At 36.7% G+C, this 23189-nt stretch overlaps 1 protein-coding gene across 27 annotated transcripts in view; it reads left to right on the top strand.

The window, feature by feature from the left end:
* LOC129721480 (glucose transporter type 1) overlaps positions 1–23189 on the top strand; it is a 551257-nt gene that overhangs the window by 342492 nt on the left and 185576 nt on the right. For 22 of the 27 annotated variants that reach the window (XR_008727400.1, XR_008727398.1, XR_008727397.1 and 19 more), the window contains 3 exons: positions 4461–4610; positions 5089–5226; positions 17410–17626. The exons of 1 other annotated variant lie outside the window; for it this stretch is intronic. Coding sequence is in view for 21 of the 26 variants with exons in the window: in XM_055674105.1 (XP_055530080.1) it covers positions 4478–4610; positions 5089–5226; positions 17410–17626 (488 nt within the window). In the remaining 5 variants the exon portion in view is untranslated. Of the gene's footprint in view, positions 1–4460; positions 4857–5088; positions 5227–17409; positions 17627–23189 lie in introns of those variants that run through there. 4 more of the 27 variants (XM_055674094.1, XM_055674100.1, XM_055674099.1 and 1 more) reach the window with 4 other exon arrangements.

The following is a 23189-nucleotide window of genomic DNA, read 5'->3' as shown; positions in this document are numbered from 1 at the left end:
GAATTTCTCATATGACTCTTCTAGAGCTAATATGTCGTAAGATAACATCCATAAAATACGTAACGCTTGATAGGAAGGGGAAAAAATTTAAAAAATATAAGAAAAAATTGATTTTTTTGGAAATTTTGAAAATTAAAAAAAAATAAAAATAAAACAACAAAATACCTACGTATAAAAATACCTAAAAAAAAATAATTTCCAAAAGAAAAATGGAAATTTTAATAAATTTAAAAACTTTTTTTTTCAATTGGAAAAATTAAATACAAACGAGTTGAAAAATCAATATACACTGGTTAAATTTTTTCTTTACCTTTGACTGCAATTACATCAGGAATAACTGCAAGGTATATATATATATATTTTTTTTGTAAAAAATGTGTTTTCTAATTTTTAGGGGGATTAGTCAAAAATGAAATTCTTCTTATTTATTCGAAAACCACAAATCACTTGTGTAAAATAAATAAAAATTTTTTTTTTCGATTATATATAGTAAAAAAAAAATCGGAGACTATATATAATCGAGGCTGACCTGTAGTTTAACGAGCTGTACTGATGATTATATTTTTTTAGCTAAATGATTTTATTTCTATATGAGAAACCTAGTTGCATCCCGCGGTTGCGGTATAGAGAAGGACCGAAAACATTTCTTGATATTATGGTTTTCACAATTATATTTGTATTTTTCAATTAAAAGTTTTTTGCATCAGTATCTGCAAGAAAATATTACCTTCCATAACCTTACTTGTTATTATTGTTGTTACTATGCAAACATTACTTGCTGAAGCTAATGTTGTTTATCACTCTAGCCTGGTTTATGTTTTAAGACAACAGCCAGATGACTTTCAAATATGGCATCTTCGTTGTTTTTTAGTATCTTAAAACTGAAAAAAAAATTTTCTGCTTCTGCTTACTGATAACGTGTTTACATTGACCTGATTTGGATGTTAACATGCTCATAAAATTCTATGTTAATTTTAAAATTCCAGTAAAAATTTCATTTTCGACTGAAAACTTCAATCGTCACTTTTCCAACTAATTTGAAAATGCAGGAAATTTTCTTTATGTGACATCTTCACGGTGTCTCTGGTTGAAGAACTTATCCAAAAACAATTAGTGTCGCTCTAATACTCGTCATTCGAAAGCTTGAGCTGTCCCCTTTACTATCCTATCAGAATTGAAATGTTCTATCGGGGGGTCTAGAACAATTTGTTTTCGAACATATATTAGTAATTGAAAAACTAGTGAAATGGAAATAAATAATATGTTTCAGAAATATAAAAAAATATCAGAGTTCTCTGATCGTACTGAAATATTCAGGGTTGTTCTTATTTATATAACAAAACAAAGCTTTACATAATATCAGATTTTTTGAAAAGGGTTGAGTGGGGTAAAAAAGACCCTTGAAAATTTGGAGTCTAAAATCAGCTGAAAACTAATAAAATGTTGTGACTTTGATAACATTGATTTTGATTGATAATTCAATTGATTGATTTCTTCAAAAATCGACATTCTATCATATCAAAAAAAATATATAAAAAGCCGGTTGTTAAGAGTTGCTGTCGTGGTTTTTTGCATTTTTCTTCAAAAAATGGTGATTATTACAGCTCTTTTTTGCTTGTCAACAAAACCGGACCCTGTATCTAAGCTATACGTTTTACAGAGCAACTCAAGAGCTTTCATTTGATGTTATTAAAAAATGCGCCGTTCTAGTAACGACCGAGAAAATTTCATTATTCATACATGTTTTAAATCATTATTTAAACCCATTGTGTTAGGAGCGCAACTGCGTTTTGTATCGATGTCCCCCAATCGAGCTGAAATTTCCAGGGTTTGTTCATCCATGAAATAATTTGTACACATAAGTTTTTTTGGGAAAGGAGTTAAGGGGGTGAAATGCAGAGCGGGATTCCGGAGTTGGGGGCCCGGGACAGAAATTTTTGTGGAGCCTCTTTTCTCAAAAAAAAAAATAGTTGGTAGATTTAACGCTTCGCTGTATTCACGTCTGGTCTAGAACCAGGGGTGCCCCTCGTGTCGAAAGGCCCTGGGCAAAAGTAACCGCTGGTTACTTTTGCGAGTCGGTGCGTATCAAAAACTCGTGCATCCCTAATCACAGTCAGCAACCGAAACAGCCAATAGTGAGCCTCGTTGCAACAGAATTTACTGACGCTGGTGCCAGTAACGTGGAACCGAATGCATATAAATGAAACCAGAGTCGTCGTGAAATGCAAAATGTTTTAAACAAATTCAATCCCTTTTTAATTGTTATTGATTCGATGATGTTTTTGAATGACCGGATTCATGATAGTGAATCGATCAGTTCATATTTGCATTAACCTAGTCAATACCAAGATCATCAGTAGTGATTACTGCTTGCACTACTTTAACGATAGCAGCATTCTGAAAAAAAATACCAATACCAGTACTAATCATCATGGCAATACTAGCACCGGTTAATACTTCAAAAGTGTTTTGGTTTTGAGCCGTCCAATACATTGAACATTCGCTAGAGCACCAAATGCGTTATGAAGAACACACATTCGTTTTACTGGTTCCGAAACAGTAAAAAAGATGCTCTGAAACGACGCAATATTGATGTGGTAACGCACAGTCTAACTTTTGCATGAACAACTTGCTACGTTTCGGTGTACCTAATCTTTCGACCATCTTCAAATTTTTTTGTTTTAATACATAAAAAACCAATGGGAAAAATACAGATTACAAATCAATTAATATCACAAATACGTTTCGTCATAAAATAAAAACTTACAAACAAATTTGTTAATTCCGTAGTGTTCCCTTTGGTGGGTTCTTTGAGTAGAAAGCATTTTTGTGTTAAACGTTCTCTATAAGTCGGAGAAATATGCTCAGAGCAATTCCTGCTCAAACATAATTGATACATATTTGGTGGAAATTTCTAAAAAGCAATTCTAATCAGATTTTTCCTGTTCGCATTATTGAAAAAGTAGATTATTTGATTAGGTGAAGACGACAAATCTGATGCAAGTTAAACTTTGCTCGTATGTCAGCTGATCTTATACTAACAGTGATTTTTGAGTCCTTAACTTCAGTGATTTTTAGGTATCTCTGTTAGGTAGCCCGGTGGTTTAAGCATCTACAACTGTATTTTTTATCATATGGAACGGATTTGTAGTTTTTTTTTTAATAATTCAAAAAATTTTGAAAGTTTACTGAAATATAACATTTTCTCTGCTTTTTTAACTGAAAATATTCTAAATGATTAAAAAGCATGTTTGAGTACCGATAATAATGCGATTGAATGACATGAGATGGGCTAAATATAGTCTCAAATAAATTTACTGATTGAAAGAAATATCGCAAAAACTTTGAGCGCTTCTCAATTTTGACTAATAGACATCTCCAATGATAAATCGACAACGTGGTCTTTTCGATTTCAGATTACTTATTGTATAGGATTTAAGCTGCATTAAACCGATTACTCTATAAGAAAAAAAGTTTAAATAAATGAAATTTCTCTTCCCCCCTACGCAAAATGGAGTACCTACGGCTCTGAGTCCCTTATAAACGAACTCAATATTTAAAAAAAATCACCCTTACCGCGTCAGGTTGATGAGTGTTTTCATATAAAATTTTCTCAGGAATACGATGAAATTGTCGGAATTGTAATAAAAAATCACCGAAGCATGCAATTTAATTTTTTGATTGCAAAAAGAACATATCTGGCAACACTGTTTCTTAAAACTGACATTTATTTTTGATTCCCTCACTCATTTTCTTTTAAGCACTATGCGTTTTTAAGGGTTTTTTACGGAGCGAGGAGTGGTCGAATCAGAGTATCTGAAAAAGTTATTTTTGCTAGGGGCACCAAAATTCACAGGAATCTTTCATCTTCAATCTTTTGTTTATAAGTTACAAGTTCTTTTTGGAAAACAAAAAAAAAATTATTATATTATTCAGACTGCTGCTTGATAGGTGCTAAAAATATCATAACGCACGAATAGTTGCTCATCGTAAAATCAAAGATTGTAAAACTCTCTATTAAATCCTATCTGAAAAAAATCCACCTATAATTTCGCGGTGAAGAAAAATTTGAATCAAATAGTCTTTAATTATTATATCTGTTATGTTATTAAACAAAATTGTTTGTTAGACCAATACCAATAGTAATAATAGTAGACATCAAAATACGTCGAATCTGCGAATGGGTAAACTATAGTTTATCTTGTATTTCAATATTCAATTCGTGATAGTGACTTATGCACCATCCGTTTTATTACGAAAAATAACCTTATCTATATCGCAACATATCAAACTGACCTCAAAACCCTGAATATTGATTATCAAAAAAAAAATCTCCCATATTCTATATTATCTCTAATGTTTCTTTTCCGATCTCGCGTTCCGTTCGTCACCTCTACTAACATCACAACATGATCACTCCGCGGTACCATCACTACTACCACTACTACTAACACACACAGCCGGCCGTCTCCATGCTATGGCGGCATACGGCGACCCCTCGATGATCTCTCCTCCGTCTTCCATCTCGAACGGCCCAGAGCCTCAGTTACCGCCGTTACCACCGCCGTTACGTTCAACGCAAGTGCTGCAACCGCTGTCCGTATTTCCAGGTTGGTTGCGATCTACTACTACCAAAACCACTACTACTACTACTACTACTAATACTACTACTACCACTACCGATTAGTGAGCGTTGCAAATGGCCACGCAATTTTTGTCTTATCAATTGTAACACTCATATCGATAGCCCAGCATGTTTTTGGTGTGTTTTTGACCTTCTTCGCGATTTTAAGCAACCAAAATATAGTGAATTTTCAGTTCTTGGTATGATTTGTGCGCTTCAAGTATGACTTCATGTAAGTATTTTGTTTTGTTTCAGTTGTTTAAGTCATTTCTATGTGTTTTTTTTTCTGAATAAGTTTCTTTTGTTAACGTTAAATTCGATAAAGCCTCAACTCATTTCAATTAGCGGTCTTTAGTTTCATTTTTCTTTTCTTTTTAGTTTCTTTCAAAATTTGCATGCTTGTTGCTGTTTGGTGTTCGTTTTCTTTTGGTTTTCGCATATTACTGTGTATTAATCTGTAACAGTTTTTATTTCCCAACTTCCAGTATCAACCTTAAGTCAGGAAGCTACGTACGATTATGTGTTTGGAGGGCCCCTGGACTCGCAGGCCCTATCATCAACACTCAAGCTGACCTCACCTCCAATTCGACTGCGCCCAGACGGTAAGTTCCGTAGATAGTTTGATATTTTATTCCGACTCGCATTATTCTAAATCGTTCTCTAGGGTGTAATAAATCGAATCCCCTTTTTCCCCTTTTTCAAACACTCATTTTTATTACCTTATATCGTTTTTTTCTATCTCGGGAGTCGATCTTGTTCGGAACCCGTTCCCGCCATTGAATGTTCATTAATTTTCTATCAAAATCGAATTACCTTCTAGTGTAAATTATATCAGAGGTCGTAGATAGACACAAAGATTAATCCCTTCGCTCCTCCCAGCACCAACCTTTTGGTACTGGCTCTGCCAAATCCTAGAGTAAATCTACCGGTACGGCAGTAGCCTCTCATTGGTATGCGCTGTGCGGATCCTTTTTTGTCAGAGATAAAACTTTACCGGTAAAGTTTGCTATCAGTTGGGATGAAAAACTGCAAACGCTCGAAAAGGTTCATTGTGTTTGTGTTTCGACTTTCTGGTTGTTACTGATTAAATGAAATCAGGTGCACGAAATTTGGAGCATTCTTATTTTTGGCAGTAATCAATAATTAAGGTTGTTTTTTTTTTGAGTTTTCCTAAGTTAATTTAATAATTTTTACTCAAATTTTGAAAGTTTACTTCTGAACTGCCATCGTTCAGAGGCATTTCCAGATAGCATATCGGGATCCGTTTGGTTTGATTACCGTTTATCGTTTTTCCCCTAAGTACTAAATCTTGCTGGTTAGCAATCAGTCTTTTTTCATTATTCACTGCCTTTCCCGGCACGCAATATCATCGCTAAACAGCGAACCTTCTTGTAAAATCATCCATCCATTCATTGCAGCCTATTCCAACTATTCTCTCCCTAGGCTCACCGACTCAGCAAGTGTGTCATTATTATGCCAGTAAATGTGCTCCCGTCGAAATCCAGCTCGTTCCGAATTGATCAATATTTATTGAACAATTTCAACATCATCAGCGTTACTGTTTCCTTCAGAGAAGAGCCTCTTTCTTTGGCGCTCCACTCTGCGTCCGTTCGCTAGACGTACACCACCTAGGACAACACGAGCCAGCATCCTCCGCCGACATCAATAATGTAAATAATCAATGAGATGCCACATCCCAACCATATTCTCTCCTTATCGTCTCTATGAACTCTTGCCTCATACGCTAGATAAGACAGAGCAGACTTGAAATATTCACCAGCAGTTCTCGATTGCTTCGCCCGAGCGAGAAAACTCTGGACCTGGTAGATGTACATCTTGCGCGTATCACCAGTAAAAGGTCGAAAAGTGAACCACCCGAACAGACAGACGAAGAATTTTAATTTAAATTAGTAAGCCCGTAGCCGGAGTGGAAAATTCGACAATCTAAAATTTATAACATTTCATCCCGTCGATCGGTTGGGACGGAGGAAAATACCAGTCGTCACAGAAGGGATCAGCAATGGGAAGAATGTTCGTCGAGTGCATCAACTTTTCCGCCACGCCACGGATGGCGGCCTTCTTCACCGTCTGTTGCGTTGGTTTTGGTTTTCCGGTAGAAGCTTTCACCTTTTAGTTTAATCGCTTCATTTGACCGTTCATCAGCTCGGCTCATTTCCCAAAGTACATCAATCTATACGCCCCGCTCCGGGGAGTGAAACTGTTCTGTCGTTTAGGGATGATCGGGCCCTGGTAGTGGAGATGGATTTTTCTACGGTACTTTTAGTCACTTTCGAGTTGGGGGGAAATAACTGTTAAGTGTTTAAGTGGGAAGCCTACAAAGTACCTGTAATTTAATTGGGTTTCATTTTACGTTTCATTATTTTATCACGCTTAAGAGAACCTTGTAAAATTACAACCTTTTTATTAAAGTTAATGGCAAACAGTCTGATATTTTTCATCTAGTACACTCGCTGGTATTTATTTGTCATGCTTACAAACAGAAGCAAATGTTTGCTAACAGATGTAGATGCAAAGAGGTATATTGGCATTTTTGAAAAATTTCTGCAGCTTTTTGTTTGAAATCTGCGTTTCGATTCAGCAAAAAAAATACTTATGCGATTCGTCTGAAATTTGATTTTGGACAATTTCAACAAGAATTCTCACTTAAAGCATTAGAGCGAATAACAAAAGCACAATATACAGTCACTCCAAATGATGGGTCACTTTTACGAAAATACCTTCCAGTTGGTCACGAGGTACGATGGTGGCCTAACAAGCTGGTCGTCGTAGGTTCGAGTTCCGGCTCGTAAGAGACTGTTATTGTCAGTAGGATCGTAGCACTAGCCCTGCAATTGTCCTGTACATTAAACAGTTGGCTGCAAAGTCTGTGTATAATCAACAGAAGGTTGAGTTCCGAATCCGAAAGTAGCACCAAGGCTTTGCTTTTTTACGAAAATACGTTTACTTTCAAGAAACTCGACAATTTTCGTTAGCCATGGTATTTTGACGTAGGACTATGTCTTACCGCACTATATCGGGATTCATTCTGCGGAAACTAAAATCAAAGTGTGACATTGGAATGAAAGATTTCAAACAGTAATATCGATGTAACCACATGATGGATCACAATAGTCAATATGTCGTTGGATTGATAAAATTGTGGACAATTTTTTGATACTTTAGTTTTCCTTATCACTTCATTGCTTAACAATGAAAATCAAATAAAAGTTTCAAGGTCGAGTTTTCACGAACAATGAACCAATCATATGAGAGCACGCCTAGCACAGATTTCATGAGTAGACACCAACAGTCTGCTACGATATCCTCTCTATCGGCGGCAAAAAAATGACTGAACCTCCCCGTCCCAATAAGTCAACTAATGTTTGCTTCCCTGAGCTTAGACTATTTTGATGTCTTGAAGGTGAAGCTTCTTCGGAGAGCTCGTAACCATCTCCTTTATCAGACAGTTTAACGATCTGCTGTTAGAATGTTATTAAAACTGATGTCTTGAAGGAAAACATGCTGGCACAGGCAACTGCATCGAGCCATGATTACAAATTAGTTAAAAAAAGAGAGCATTTTTTTCAACTAATTTGTAATCTTATTTGTACGATTGAAATGATTAAATTTTAAAGTGTCACTGAAATAATAATAATACTCGGTGCATTGAATATAGTGACCCATAATTGTAGTTATGATACATTTCGAGGTCAGTTCATATTTTGGCTATTTCTGTTACTTTTGCACAAAAATGGATCAAGACAGAACAATGCATCAAGACTATAGTCACATCTGTTCAACTGAAGAACCAAAAACGAGGCAAAATCTTTTTATTTTAAGTATCGACATCTAGCGGTGGAGAGCATGCATTTTACACTCGAAATTTCATTACGCTTATATTCCATTCACTCAACAAAAGGACTGTATGAGCTCTCGCCGCTTTTTCATCGGGAGAGTTCTTTGTTCTTCCCGGTACTGGTATAGCGAGGGTGCCTTTTCATGATAAACGTACAGTACCACCCGCATACGTGCAACGGTTTTTATGTAGATATCTTTTTAATGAATTTCATTGTTGCCCAAGTTGAAAACTGAATATCTTGACTAACGACAATCAATTTTTACATTGTACCTAATGTCGCAAGCAGTGCTTGTACAGCGCGTCTGATATGCATTTCTAGCAATGTTAGGTATAAAAAACGGTACGAGACATAAATATTGTCGTTGATCGAGAAATTCGGTTTCCAAGTCCAACGAAAATATTCAACTAACAGGTTAAAATAGTTTTAGCAGTCGTGAGGTGTACGATCCAAGAAAATTTGTTAGACAATGTTTGAATGGTTGAAAGATTTTTAGTTTAATTTGTTTCATTGACGTTGATTGTGAATTGTTACTGAATTTCCACTTAAAGATCTCTTGAATGCGATCCTGTCTTAACTTGATTTTGATAGATTCAACTATTCAAGATCACCTTTTTGCCTGGTCATTAAAGCAAAAAAAAAATAGTTTTTTGGTACATGTTCAAACTATTGGAGCGAACTGTTCGAACGATGCACTGTAAAATCAATGTAGGATGGAACAGCAAAAAATGAATGCGAAAGCTTGGGCACCGATTTGCTGCAGAGTTTTGTTCGAAGTTGCATATCTGTTCTGTGCTATAGTGAAACTCTAGGTAAGAATTCCAGAATGAAGAAATGAAAGACAAGATGTTTTGAAAAAACTTAATTTTATAATTTTTTAAAATATTAGTTTTCCTTCTCTTTCCTAGATTCTTCTCGTAAACCTAATTAAAGTTTAGAAAAACAGAAAATAGACATTAAATTTTATATTGATACAAAAAAATAAATAAATTAAATTAAATCAAATATAGCCCTGGGGGGATCTCCTGAACATAAAATACATAAATTAAACCGTTTTTCTGATCACCCTATCTAGGAACTGGCCACCCTAATGACCCAACATATAACATGTGTCTGGATATTCAACACCTACAATTTTGAGCACAGTTCCGAAATAGGGTGGCCAGAAAAAAATAACTATTCGACATGTTTTACAGGGTGTCACCGTGAAAGTGATACACTATTTTATTTCTTTTTTATTATTTCTTCAATATTTCTCCCCCGGTTTTTTTTCATCCTCATGGAAGATTAGTGAAGTTACAGTTATTCAGCTCTTGAAATTCCAAAGTTGTGGCCAAAGTTCACCCCGCTTTCCTAGCATGTACCCACCAATGGTAGAGTCCAATGGATTCTAATCGTTGGAGGATGCTAATAAAGCACGTTGAATTTTCGCTGCAGCACTTCTAAACACCCAATGCCTTATGCGCTGGCGTTGAATCTGATGGAGAGCAGAGACTTTTTCTTCCAAATAATTTCTTGACACAAGGCAGCAAATAATCTGTTATAGATAGTTTTCTTTGATAAATTTCAGACGCCTGAATCTTTTGTTTCGCGAAAGCTCCGTTCTCTACTCTTACAAGTAAACCTTGTTCTCTACTCTTACAAGTAAACAACAAACATGTGTCGCAATCAGAACAAACACAGCTGATTAACAGGGTAGATCTTCCGATGCGAAAAACGGCAATCATCGGTGTATCATTTTCACGAAAATTAAGTAAATTTTATAACTTTTATCATGTTTTTAAGTTGAAGTTACTCAAATACAAAAAAAGCATGTTTTTCGAAAAAATCTCCATATGTAGAGTGAAATGTGGTGAATATTGAGATATTCACGATTTCAGGACTCTGAAACTGGTTAAAAAATTTTGATGTTAAAATGTATTTAGAAGAGTAGGAGCGAAAAGGTGTTTTTTTTTTCAATATAAATCCGTTATATTCAAAAAAAGAAAAACATAGTTACAGAGGTTGTTTATAAGACACGGCCACAGAGTTAACGTAAAGTACGACAACCTGTCTTATTTCAATGTATTTTTTGCAATACGTTTGAGAATACACTCGAATGCAGTGGATCAATTTGATGATTCACGTTACTGTTGCCTTTTCTTGGTGTGTCTTTTGATTGCTGTTTTACATTACTGTCGAATTACAGAGAACTTACTTCAGGATTGTCCACTTTAATGGCGCTTGTTTGAGAGGCGGGTTTTAACCACAGTTGTAGTTTATTGGAAAAAAAAATCAAATTCATTACGCCCTTCAAATACATATAGTAACCTTGAAAAACGGCGAATAATGCAATTGCAAATTTATATCAACTATCACATAAATGCACCATGGTCATATTCGCACCAAACTAGCACTATTTTTTTTCTTTTTTTTTAATTTAGAAAGATGTTTTTTCTACAAAGATGTTTATCATCAGCCAATAATATGAAACTCTTCCAAAGTTACAACTATTCAAGAAGCCACAGTGTATGATATTTTTTGACAAAATGGACAAACTTTTTTTTTCATTCTATTTGTTTTTCTAAGTGTACTTATAAACTCTATGAGTTTCTAATTATAAATGTTTGAAACCTTGAGCTTTACCGCGGAAATAGGATGGCTATGGCCTGTAGTTTTTGAGATATTTAGTAAAAATATCTTCGTTGTTTACGAAGTGGTTGAATTTTCTGAACTTGTTAAATTTTTCAAACTCGTAGCCGTAGGTTATTCAGAACCGAAAAAACATGTATATCAACAGCAAAAGAACTTCGCGTGACAAAACCATTCAAGACGTCACCATGAACGCAAGGTACAATTTTAAAACCATGCCTACTGTGATCACATCAAGATTTTTCACTTGTGCTACAAATGCATATTTTTGGACCAAAAGAGTTCATATTTAATTCTTTTTATTACTCTGAAAATATTTGGCATAATATTGGAAACAAAATAGTATGCTTTTTTCTAATCTTGTAGAATTCTACAAAATTACTCACAGAGTAGAAGCTCCAAGGAGTTCCGGATTGAAATTTTGCCTACATGCACATAGTTTAATATTCTTCCAGTCCTGAGAATTTCAGGTTGCGCTTTTGTGCGCTAATTGAGATATGACATTTAAAAAATTATCAAAATTTTCGTTTTTATTGAGTATCTCAAAAACTGCAGGCCATAGCCATCCTATTCCTGCGGCAATCTTCAGGGTTTAAAAGATTTATAATTAAAAACTCATAGAGTTTGTTAGTACACTTAGAAAAACAAATAGAATAAAATAAAAGTTTTATCCATTTTGTCCAAAAAAATCAATAAAAAATCTTGAAAAGTTGTGACTTTGGAAGAGCTCCCTATTATTGGCTTATAAACAACTTTAAAAAAAAACCTTATTCTAAATTCAAAAAATTAAGAAAAAACTTAGTTCTAATTTAGTACACGTTTAGTACTTAATATTTTTATACAAAAATATTCCTTGGTTATTTTTATTAAAATTGCCGAAAACACTATCTCAAATAAACCAACACGATCCGGAGTTATTAATTTCGTTCCGCTAGATTACATTCCTGGATCACTGTGCAGCCGAGCCGAACCGATAGAGTTCTAAACAAAACACGGTTTGAAGGAAAACAATGTTCCCGTTCTCGTGTCGGATATAAGGATAGAAATTCTGCTGTGATGTCAAACTATAACCGTCTTTTTTTAAAGACATAATAGCATAAATGCTGTTGCGAGACTAAGATTGCTGCATTTCTGCCATCTGGCACGGGAACAAGTTAAAATTACAATCGGCACTTCTCAATTACAACACTGTAGAACATTATTTCACATAACTACAAAGATGAAAAAGTTAGACATTTAATTTCATCGAAAATGTTGGTCACCCTCACTTTCAATAACCTGAAAATAAGCGCTGCATTATATGTAACAACTTTTTAGAAGAAAGTTTCTCTGTAGAATATTACTGTCGGCCTCCAGGTCCGAATTCCCTCCTACATTCGGCTTCTGGACCATTGTGCAATGCTCTAAGTTACCCCACCTCTTTTCAAATTGTGTCATTTCCCCAGGTTCGTAAGACGCAGGCATATGAATCTACTTTCGTGTTGGTTAATATTGAAGCCAGCTAATGCAGGGTTTTATTTTGCTGATGTTATGCTCTAAATTGATTGTGTCGTCACGATAGGTTTAACTGATCTAGAGTGTGTTTAATTATTTCGAATACACAAATCTGTTAAAAAAATACAAGATAGTCTTTCCTGAATCATTTTTTATTGTAGCAGTATATAATAATAACCTTTACCACGATTCAGCTGGGAGCACAGCCTCTTTATGCTGTGTGACGAGCTTCAGACGTTTTTTCAAAAAAATCGCACGCGGCATGCATCGGGTCAGCCGGCATATCATCCCAGATCATGAAAACTGGGGCCACCCTGTACACACTAAAATTTGCCCGGCGAAACCCCTACAGGGCGGCCAGATACCTCTAATGGACTTTCGGATCTTTGCTAGAACAGAGGGAAAAAATAAACAAAATTAATAAACAAAAACTTATCGCGTTTATTCCGGTTTTTTCCTCAGCTGTCGTTGGTGGCGATTTCCGGAATGGTCGTCTAGGGTGGCTTTCCAGCTGCTTCTGCAGCTCCCGGACTCCCAGCTGCTGCGACAATCCTCGGCGGGTGGTGTTTAAACTTCTGCTCCTTGGCACTTAGCCGGGGGTAGCCAATAGCGTAGCTTACCCTACTCGGCGAGCAAACACCAAACACAAACTCTCGAATCACGGGCCAGCGGAACAACCTTCGCTGGTCTTCACGTAGCAGCGGAACAACCTTCGCTGCAACTACGCAGGACACAAATCAAAAACACAAACTGTAATATAAAACAGTAAACGCGCACTTATTAAACAATAACAAAACGCGACGTGTGTGTCCTACCGTGATCGAAGCTAAACTCAACTCCTTCCCGCGATGGCTGCCTTTGTTGCCGACCACAACAAACCCGCCGTGACGTCTTAGTCAGCATTCGCACACCACTTTTCCGCAGTTAGAGGGAAATTCCGGCCTATCTAACCCTAAACATTAATTCACAAATACAATGAAAAAATTATCGACCCTACACCCAACGCAAACGGGGAATATTTTATTACTTTTGGGCAATTTTTTATTACTTTTTGTGTCTTATGACTGCGCATTATACACAAAAAGTAACAAACAAAAAGTAATAAAAATTATGACGGCCACACGCTTGTATGTGTTTCTGCAGGAGAACATACAGCCAAGCACCGCTATGCATGTGTTGGCAAGACTTCACTCGCTGCATTTGTATTGATGCAACGATCTGGTTCATTTTTGTCTCCCTTCATCCACACATAATCAGAACCTCAACCGTCATTCTCAAATGTCCAATTAGAAACACTTTCGTTTCGTCCCCCAGTGTTTACTTGAAATGGAAATATGTAATACTGTCTGACCAGAGTTGCCGAAGTTGCGAATATTGTTCTGAATGGGCACGAGTTTTGTATATTCAAACAGGTCCAAATGAGTTTCCATGAACCAATGATTATGTGCTGTAAATAGCTTGCAAGAAAGCGAATGTTTTTATTTTTCTCTGACGCAGTTTACAGATCGTGATGTCATTTTAAGGCGCATTTCAAGTCTTTGAAATCATCAACGTTTGCATACTCTATGACGGGGAAAATGTTGCTTGGCAGCTCTTGTCATATTTTTTCGCTACTCCGTATGCATACAACGAGCGAACTAATACACGCCCACCGGATGAATTGGAGATTGAAAAAACTTGTAACATGTGCAACTTATGCGACGGTGTGTGATTTTTTTTTTTTTTTGACTTGAGGTGGAAAGGGAGCGTTTTTCGGCAGAAAAAACGTTGCATAACACGTGCTAAATATATGACAGTATGTGTTGTTACTTGACTGGGGAAGAATTTTATTGCTTTTTTAGTAATGGATTTGTTACCTGAAAGGTAATTTTGCGCTATTGCTTCTAAAGTAATAAGGGAAAGTTTTGCGTGTACTAAACGCGACAATATCGTTCACAAACAAAAAAACGAACGAATTCAAACGAATTTACGTGAACGATATTCAGCGCAAGTGGTGAGAACTGTCATAATAAATACACGTTGCTGCGGGAGTGTCCAAATGCGGGTAATTTTCACATATACACTCTCTCGCAGCAATACCCAAAATGAGGGTTACTTTTACGCGTACACGCTCTAGTGGCGTTACACAAAATTAGGTAAATTTTCCACTCGATGCTAAAATTGCAACCGCACAGGTTACAAAACGAGCTCCCTAAAGTGGTCCATACTGCTTACTTTATGTTCGCTCTGCTTGGCCAACATGTACGACCATGAATGAAAGTCCGCCGAGTTACCGCCGTGCTGCCGACGAGCGGGAGAAAACATATCATTGCCGACGATATTTTGTGTTGCCCGGAGAGTGCACGGAAGGCACTCAGGTAGGTGCGTGTATGTTGTAGTGACATATTTTGCGCAGAGTGCGCTGCGGTATGAAAAAAAGTCGAAGACGTTCTTTCACATACACATATCAATATTTCTCTACCAGAGCACGGCAAAGGCACGGTTCAAACACGGAGCAGTGTGAATGCATGAAAAATCCCGGAGAGAACATGGACACGGCCCGACCCTGCCCGGCAATGGGAACAGTTAAATACTTCCGACACCACGCTTCCGACATTCGCCGTATGAGTATGTGCGCCGTCCTGTTGATGGACGTAATGATTCTTCCCACAGTAACCTCAAAGTGCCGGGCCACAACCTTCTCCAGAACCACGGCCTTATTGTACGCGACGTTAATTTTCACTATTTTTCTCGATAAACACCAAAGGGAGTTTTCCACGCCTGTGTACGGCCCCCCAAACCATCACCAACGCAGCGCTCTGGAACCGCAGAACGTCCATGTTGAACGAGAAGAAGCTGGCCAACGTTGAAGCCCACAGCTGATCATTTTAAGCATTGTGCGGCTGTTGCAAGATGAAGAGATTCTCATAAGAAAACAAGAAATCTTGACCTGCGTGCCGCAAACAACTTTACTACGACGTCGCTGTACTCTTTCATCGTGCGTGGTAAACAAACAACAAATGTCAGCAATTACCATACGCGTCTAAAGCTGACACCAGTATCAATACACAGTATGCACATGGTGCGCACCTACACAACGATGACAGGGTATATTCAAACTTATTGAACACCCTGTTTTTTATTTTAAGAAAAATCTATGTATGTTATTGCGCTTTTTCAAAATGGATAATTTTGTGATTAATCCACCTAGAAGAGATATGAAGAATATATTTTTTTAAAGACAGTCAAATTGCTCATTAGTGTGCAAAAACCCATTGATAATTTTAAAAATCTGTTTTTTGCCCTTCTTTTTGCATTTGATCAATTTAACCCTTGTAAAACCTGTAAAGGTTTTGTTTCGAATTGTAACGGATAAATTTTCAGCTATAATACAGGGTGTTAGGGAGCTGACCTAAAATCCTTCAAGGGGTGAGGACCCTATTAGATGAAAATTATCCTTCTACGCAAATGGCCAATATTTAACTACTGTAGTGTTGTTCACTTTTCCAGTTGTGTTATTTCCAGGTCTAGCACAAGAAGCTCTAGCACAAGAAGTGTGATAGCTAGCTCAATGCTGTTGATTTTGTTGGAAAGCTGAGAAATTTTGGTAATCAACAGTGTCTTAAAAACGTCGAATTAGAGAGAATAAGAAGCACTTGGAATAGAACAAATGTGAAATCAAATGTTTTTTGAAAACTAAACTGCAATTTTCTCAATTGTCTAGGAATGTATTCTCACATTGTGACAGCAGTGTCGAACAAACTCAGTCAATTTTTATTGGGATCTAACTCACATTTTTACGGCCCAGAACCTTTCTGCGGTAAATCAAACTGTGCAGTGAAAATGGAGCTTGAACGCTGGGAGGAACAAAAAGTGATAACCAATTGGTTGGATGTCAAAAAGTGTTTCCAATCTGAAGGTTTATAACACCAAACGAAAATCTTTTAAAAAAGCTCTTAGAGCTCAACAAATTATTGTCCGTGCAGGTAACTGATCACTCAACATTAGTGGTCATTGTATTTTGTAAGAGGACACGTATAGCAATTGACTGGAATACATTACAAAAGTTCACATCAATCGACAACGTAATTCTAATTCCCTAACAAAAAAAAAACATTTATAAGAAGGATTAGGCATTATAGAACATAGATATAATTTCAATGTTTTCTCGAACGTCTTTATTCAATATCAAATTTAGAGGAAACTTTTCCCCAAATAGCGTATGATCAAAATTGTTGATCTGAATCATGGAGCTATCAATTAATGTTTGAGTAAGATTCATCTTGGCATCAGTACCTCTAATACTGAAATTTGTTTTACTGCCAGAGGGCTTGACGCATTCATAATTGAGTTCAACACTGTGTTTTTGCTCAAGATTTTGCTTGAACTTTTACCCATACATTTCTCTCTCAAAGTTCAAAGGATCTAGTTGAAAATATGCGTAACGTCGAGGCCTTGCTGCTATAGAAGAGCTCAAAGCAGATCATCATTTCGACAGTACGCTCAAAGATGCGATTGATGTATCTGGCGAAACTATCAATGACGGAAACGTCTATATGACTTAATGACTGACAAAATGAAGACATGGTTCAAATATCTTGATAAATGCAAATTCGTTTGTTGAATCATGAAAAAGTGCTAACTATAATGTCGCACTCCGTAAACCTTTTGGCTGTCTGTCTAAGAAAAGGCATGCCGTTAAGCAGGGAAGTAAAACTTTAAACATTATACTTGAAAATTGTTCCACGCATATACAGTTAAATTTAGTAGCAATTTTAAGTTTGTCTTTATACTTATATGATTCGTTTTCCAATGTCGTTTCAGTGTACCGATCCCAATCGATTGACTCCCAGCGCAGTAGTGGTGTAGATGATGGGCGTTTCTCGTCTGCACAGCACTCACAGCATCACAGGTCGTCTCGTGCAAGTTCACTTAAGCGATCAAGATACGTAGGAAACGACGGCACCGCTTCTATTGGCTCTCGCAAGAGCGATCGTGGCGATGGGGAGGACGAAGACTCATTACGTCAAATGCTTATCGAGTAAGTAGAAACTGTTTCCCTTCTTTTCCCTACCCTTCAATTCATCTTTAACAAAACAGGAAAAAAAATCAAATATCTTTCTTTGCCCTATCAACCAGCGAAAAAAAAACTCATTTTACATGCATCTCTCATCCGTGCGCAGTCAAACTTTCATCAAATTGATTAACTTTCCCCCCCCCCCCCCATCTATTGTCCCGATCTCCCCCGCCCCTAGTCTCCTTGTTGTGACGGGTATTCGGTGCATGTGCGTTTAACTGAAGAGCAATCACCCTTCCCATCTGCTCGCGCAACATGATTTTCCAATTGCTTCCCTTCTTTCGAAGGTATACTAACTTTCCCTCCGTCGAAGCCCCATCAGGCCAATAACCGAACATATTGTTTTGTATACTTCCACCGAACAACCATCCATCCTATCCGTACATCACCCATCAATCGCTGTTCACTGTACAGAACACTGAAAAGGAGAAAAAAGGGTGTGTGTGCTAGTGTAAAAAAAAACACACACACACACATACAACCCGAACATAGCTTTTGCTGTTTTTCGAAATTGTTCGAAGCGCCATACTTTCCCGTTATTGATTCCATCCTCACTCCCACTTTCATGCCGATTTCTCTTGCCTTGCCAGTCGTTGTTGCATCACCTTTGCTCATCTTCATGCATTACATCCACTGTTAATGTTACCGTTGTTGTTTGCGTTTCTACCTTTTACCCCCTCACCCCCTCCGCCAAAGAGTGTTTGTATATGCGTATGCTGTCGGGAAGTCTGTCCCGGATGTTACACCTGTTTCAATGTAGCCTGTTGCTAACTTTCCCTCGCAAATGACGGAAATCCGTCGTCGGTCAGAACGCATGCTTTTCATATTCTGTAATAATGTTGAATAACAAATTTTTAGTGAAGGCACTCAAGATCCGGTTCAACGCAAGCTGAAAATTCTGCAGTGATGAAATGCTGACGATTCAGTTTTGAGGATGAAACCAAAGTTTTTGTTTTATTTAGAAGGAAAAAAAATCAGGCTAAAGTAATCTCCAAACATGGCTTGTGAATATTACCTAAAACTTCGTCAAACGCTCATTTTTTATGTCGCCCACCGTAGTTCATTCGGCGATGGAAAATTTTCCAACGGAATAAACGTTGGATCCAGCTTTTCATCACGTTTTGCTGCTTCCCGAGACAACAACAGCAAAAAAATCCCATCCAACACAAATGTGTCATATATCCTTCACAATGTTTTCCATGGGTTAATCTACTGCCGGACTATAGAGATGGTCGGGTTTGATGTTTTTCAAACCCGTACCCGACCCGAACCCGATTTTTTTTTTTCGATTAAAACCCGAACCCGACCCGAACCCGAAACTTTTTTATTCGATCAAATCCGAACCCGACCCGAACCCGAAAATTTTATTCTATTGAAACCCGAACCCGACCCGAACCCGAGATTTCATAGATTTTATAATCGGGTTTCGGGTTTTAATACCCAAACCCGACCTGAACCCGACATTTTCAAACCCGAACCCGACCCGAACCCGAAAATATTTTTTTCACAAAACCCGAACCCGACCCGTACCCGACACTTTTAAAAATTTTCAAACCCGAACCCGACCCGAACCCGTCGGGTACGGGTCGGGTTCGGGTTTCGGGTTTGAAAACCCGAAACCCGACCATCTCTACCGGACTATGGCTTCTCTGTGCTTCTGGTGCGGGACCAGTGGCACCTCGTTATAACGCTACACAATGTCCACTAGGCAAGCAACACTATATGCGTGTAGGTCATGTGCCGTTTTTTTTTGCTACTCTCCCATCCTGAAAATAAACTTTAAGAAAATAATATGCAACCCAAAAATCAGATTTAATCTACGATAAGAATAACCACATGCCATTCAGTTTTTTAGCGCTACAAACTATCTAATTTGATTCTCGTCATATCTATTCGGCAAAGTTTTACTGCAGTAAATTGTGCACTCAAATTCAAACAATGACTTAGTAGAATTTAGTGAAAATAAAACTGTCTTACAAATAAGCATATCTAGAACCTTTTCGTTCGAACGAATGAACGCCGTTGAAATGGTCGCTGTCAATTTTTTGTCCTTTGTTTCCTGGAAAAAAACCTTTTTTCTCATCAACTTTGATTGTTGACACGACCAGTAAAATTCCCAGTCCCAACAAGAGCATTTTCCCCGTATGCAAACACGCGCCTTGGTTACCACCGATTGCCTACTGGCTTACTTAACTTGAAACGGCGGCCTTTTTTGGCCTTGGTTACCGCTAGGTAGAGTTGGTTTGTACTTTGCAGCAAGGATTAGAAATCTAACAATTGTATTCAACGAAGAAGTTGAAGTACCAGCGGAAAAAAGAAAGTCGGAACATTGTATAACAGAAAATAGGAAAACAAAACTTAAACAAAAAAATATTAAAAACAGAAAAATAGGGATTGCAAAGAAATAACTGATATAAGACCACAAAACAAAAATAATACAAAATTAATAGAAACGACAAATATAAACCTGAAAAAATAATAGTAAAAGACAATGAATAAATGGGAAACAGAAAGAAAAAACAACAATTATACTAGAGAAACTAATAAAAAGATTAGTTTTATTTTTATATGATTTTCAGATTTTGGGATTTCAGTATAAAAAATACTATAATTCTAGGATTTTGCGGTTTAAAACATTTACGATTTTGAGAATGTAAAATTTTAGAACTATCAGATGTTGGGATTTTATAATATCAGGGGTTTACTTATTAAGGAATGTAAGATTTCAGAATTAAAGAGTTTTTTGATTTTAGAATTTAGGAATTTTTAGAGTATAGGTTTATGGAATTTCGGGTTTTAGAATGTTGAGATTTTATTTATTTATACCGTCGAGCAAATGCAGACAGCATTCAGTTATTTTTCACGGATCGTTTGAGATTGTAAGAATTTAGGAATTTAAGATTTTCAAATTTTAGCATTCAATGATTTTGATTTTTTGGGATTTCAGCAATGCAGGATTTTACGGGGAGCTTCGTAGCCGCAAGGTTACAGAGTCCGCTTTGAAAAGCGGGTGGTCGTGGGTTCGAATCTTAGTAGAATCAGGCGATTTGGTTGTCAAACGACTTCAACATGGGTTCATTCTCAGGCTCCCTACTACATACCTTTCCTTCAAGTTGAATTCTGTAGTATCTCTGCTGACCTTCATCCTAACGAAAACAAGTCCCTCTTATAGTAAAACTGGACTGAGTAACGTAAAATAGTTTTCTTCAGGGAATTGTGATTATGGCACGATCTTGGCTGGAGGAACGAGGTTCGATAAGTCTGCTTCCTCTTGACAAAAAAAAGTTCTACATATAATAAAACTGACCCAAGGTAAAGCACTAAATGCCTCTTCAGGGAATTGTGATTGTGACGCGGTGTTGGTAGGAGGAACGAGGTTTCGATAAGACTCCCTCCTATTGACAAAATAAGTCCTTCTTATAATGAAACTGATCATAGGAATATTTATCCTCTCCAGGATATTGCAATTGGCGATATTGGCACGGGGAACGAGGTTACGATAATACTCCTTCCTTTTGACATAATAAGTCCCTCTTAAAATAAACCTGGCCAGTGAGGAACGTCAGGTGAAGTTGGGGAAATATAATTTGGCAATGTTGGTAGGATAGAAAGAGGCTCGGTATTGTAGAGCAGTAAGCTTAAAACGGTAGGGTAAAATCTCACACACAAGCACGTATATAAATGAGAAAAAGCGTATCATTTATTTCAATAGTGATACTGGCCAATAATATGAATTGCGCAATACAGGAAACACCTGAGCAATCACAATAGATCAAATGTCTCTGGTCGCAGTGATGAGTCAAAAAGACAAAAAAAGCAGTATTTTTGCGCCTTGGGTTTTGAGATTTTGAACTTTTATGTTTTTTGGATTTTAGAACTGTCGGAGGTCCTTTTTTAAGCGGGGAATACGCACTGCGTAAATCACGAAGTCCACGTACACAAAACCACACAAACTCTGAAATCAACGTAAAATAAACGCGTAAATTCCGAAATCCACGTTTTTTATTTATAACTTTATTTTCTAAAAGTTTTTAACCATATCTGCTGAACATTTTCGAAAAAGAATCAATAGCAAGAGAAAATACCTGTGAATCGAGCTGAAAATCAAGAAAAAATATAAAAAGGGTTCAGCAATTGTATTAAATAAACTCTTCGGACACTTCCAATGAACGATTTGAAAATAAAAAACCATTAAAATCATGCCACGCAAACAACGAATTCACGTTAAAATGACTTAAGCGTACGTATTTTCTAACGATTTCAGGATTTTGGGTTTTAAGAATTTGAAGAATACTAAAATTTAATTGTTTTGGGATCACAAAGACTTTTCGTCGGTTTTTTCGTCTTTAAAATATGAAAATTTTGGGGTTGCGAGATTTAATTTTTTTTATGATATTGAGATTTTAAAGTCCCGGATTTTCGGTATTTATATTAAAAAAATCAAGTTTAGCTGTATGTTTAGTTTAGTTATAAGCTTCTAGAATTGTAAAATTTAAGGTTTTGAGATTTTAGATTTCCAAGATATATTTTTTATGATTTTAGATTCTAAGGAAATTGTGAATTTTTAATTCTCACAAGCCAAAAATTTCGTTCGAGTCTCGGCTCGAGAGATACTGTTAGTGTCATTAGAATCGCAGAGCTAATCCCACAATTGTCTTGTACATTAAACAGTTGGCTGCAAAGTATGTATATAAAAAAAGAGGGTCAAAGCGAAATGTAGAACTAAGGCTTTGCTTTTTGTATTCTAGTTTAATAATTTTGGGATTTGATGATTTTATAATTTTAGGATTTTGAGATTTCTTGATTCAATTTTTAAGAATTTTATGATATTAGGACAATAGGTCGTCAGTTTTTGGAAGTTTCAGAATTTTATTGTTTTAGGTGATTAGGATCTTAAGATTCTGGGATGTTAGAATTTGAAAATTTCTGGATCCAAATTTATAGATATGAAGTATTTAGGAATGTGAGATTTTGAGTTTTCAGTCTTCATTTCGATTTTAGGATGTGTTTCATGATTTCAGAATTTTAGGTTTCCAGAGTTTCGGATCTTAAGGCTCTAGAATTGGAGGATTATAGGATCTTTGTGAGATATTGAAGCGAAATTAAGAATTCTTAGAATTTTAGGGCTTAAGGATGTTTAGATCTAAGGTTTTGTTGATGTTTGAATTTTAAAATATTGATCATGTCTTGATTTTTGTATTACAAAATTTTGGTATTATGAGATTTTGGGATTTATTGATTTTTTTTCCGCTGGATTTGATAACACTGGAGGACAAAACTAGGGTTTGCAATCCCGGGAACGATTTCCCTGGAATTACCTTTTCCCGGGATTCCCGGATCCTGGGAATAGATATATTGATTCCCGAGATCCCGGGATTCCCGAGCTCCTCGAAAAAATTTCCATACAATATAGCAATAAAACTAAATATCGTATCAAAACACGAAACTTACGTCGTAGAAGTGTAAAGCAGTTTCAAAGTGTGCTTTATACAAGGGATGGTCCCGAAACCCGAACCCGACCCGTACC

This window comes from Wyeomyia smithii, chromosome 2 (assembly GCF_029784165.1).
Source record: "Wyeomyia smithii strain HCP4-BCI-WySm-NY-G18 chromosome 2, ASM2978416v1, whole genome shotgun sequence".
NCBI classification, from domain to species: Eukaryota; Metazoa; Arthropoda; class Insecta; order Diptera; family Culicidae; genus Wyeomyia; species Wyeomyia smithii.
Note: the sequence above shows the minus strand (reverse complement) of the source record. Positions and strands in the feature narration are given on the sequence as shown.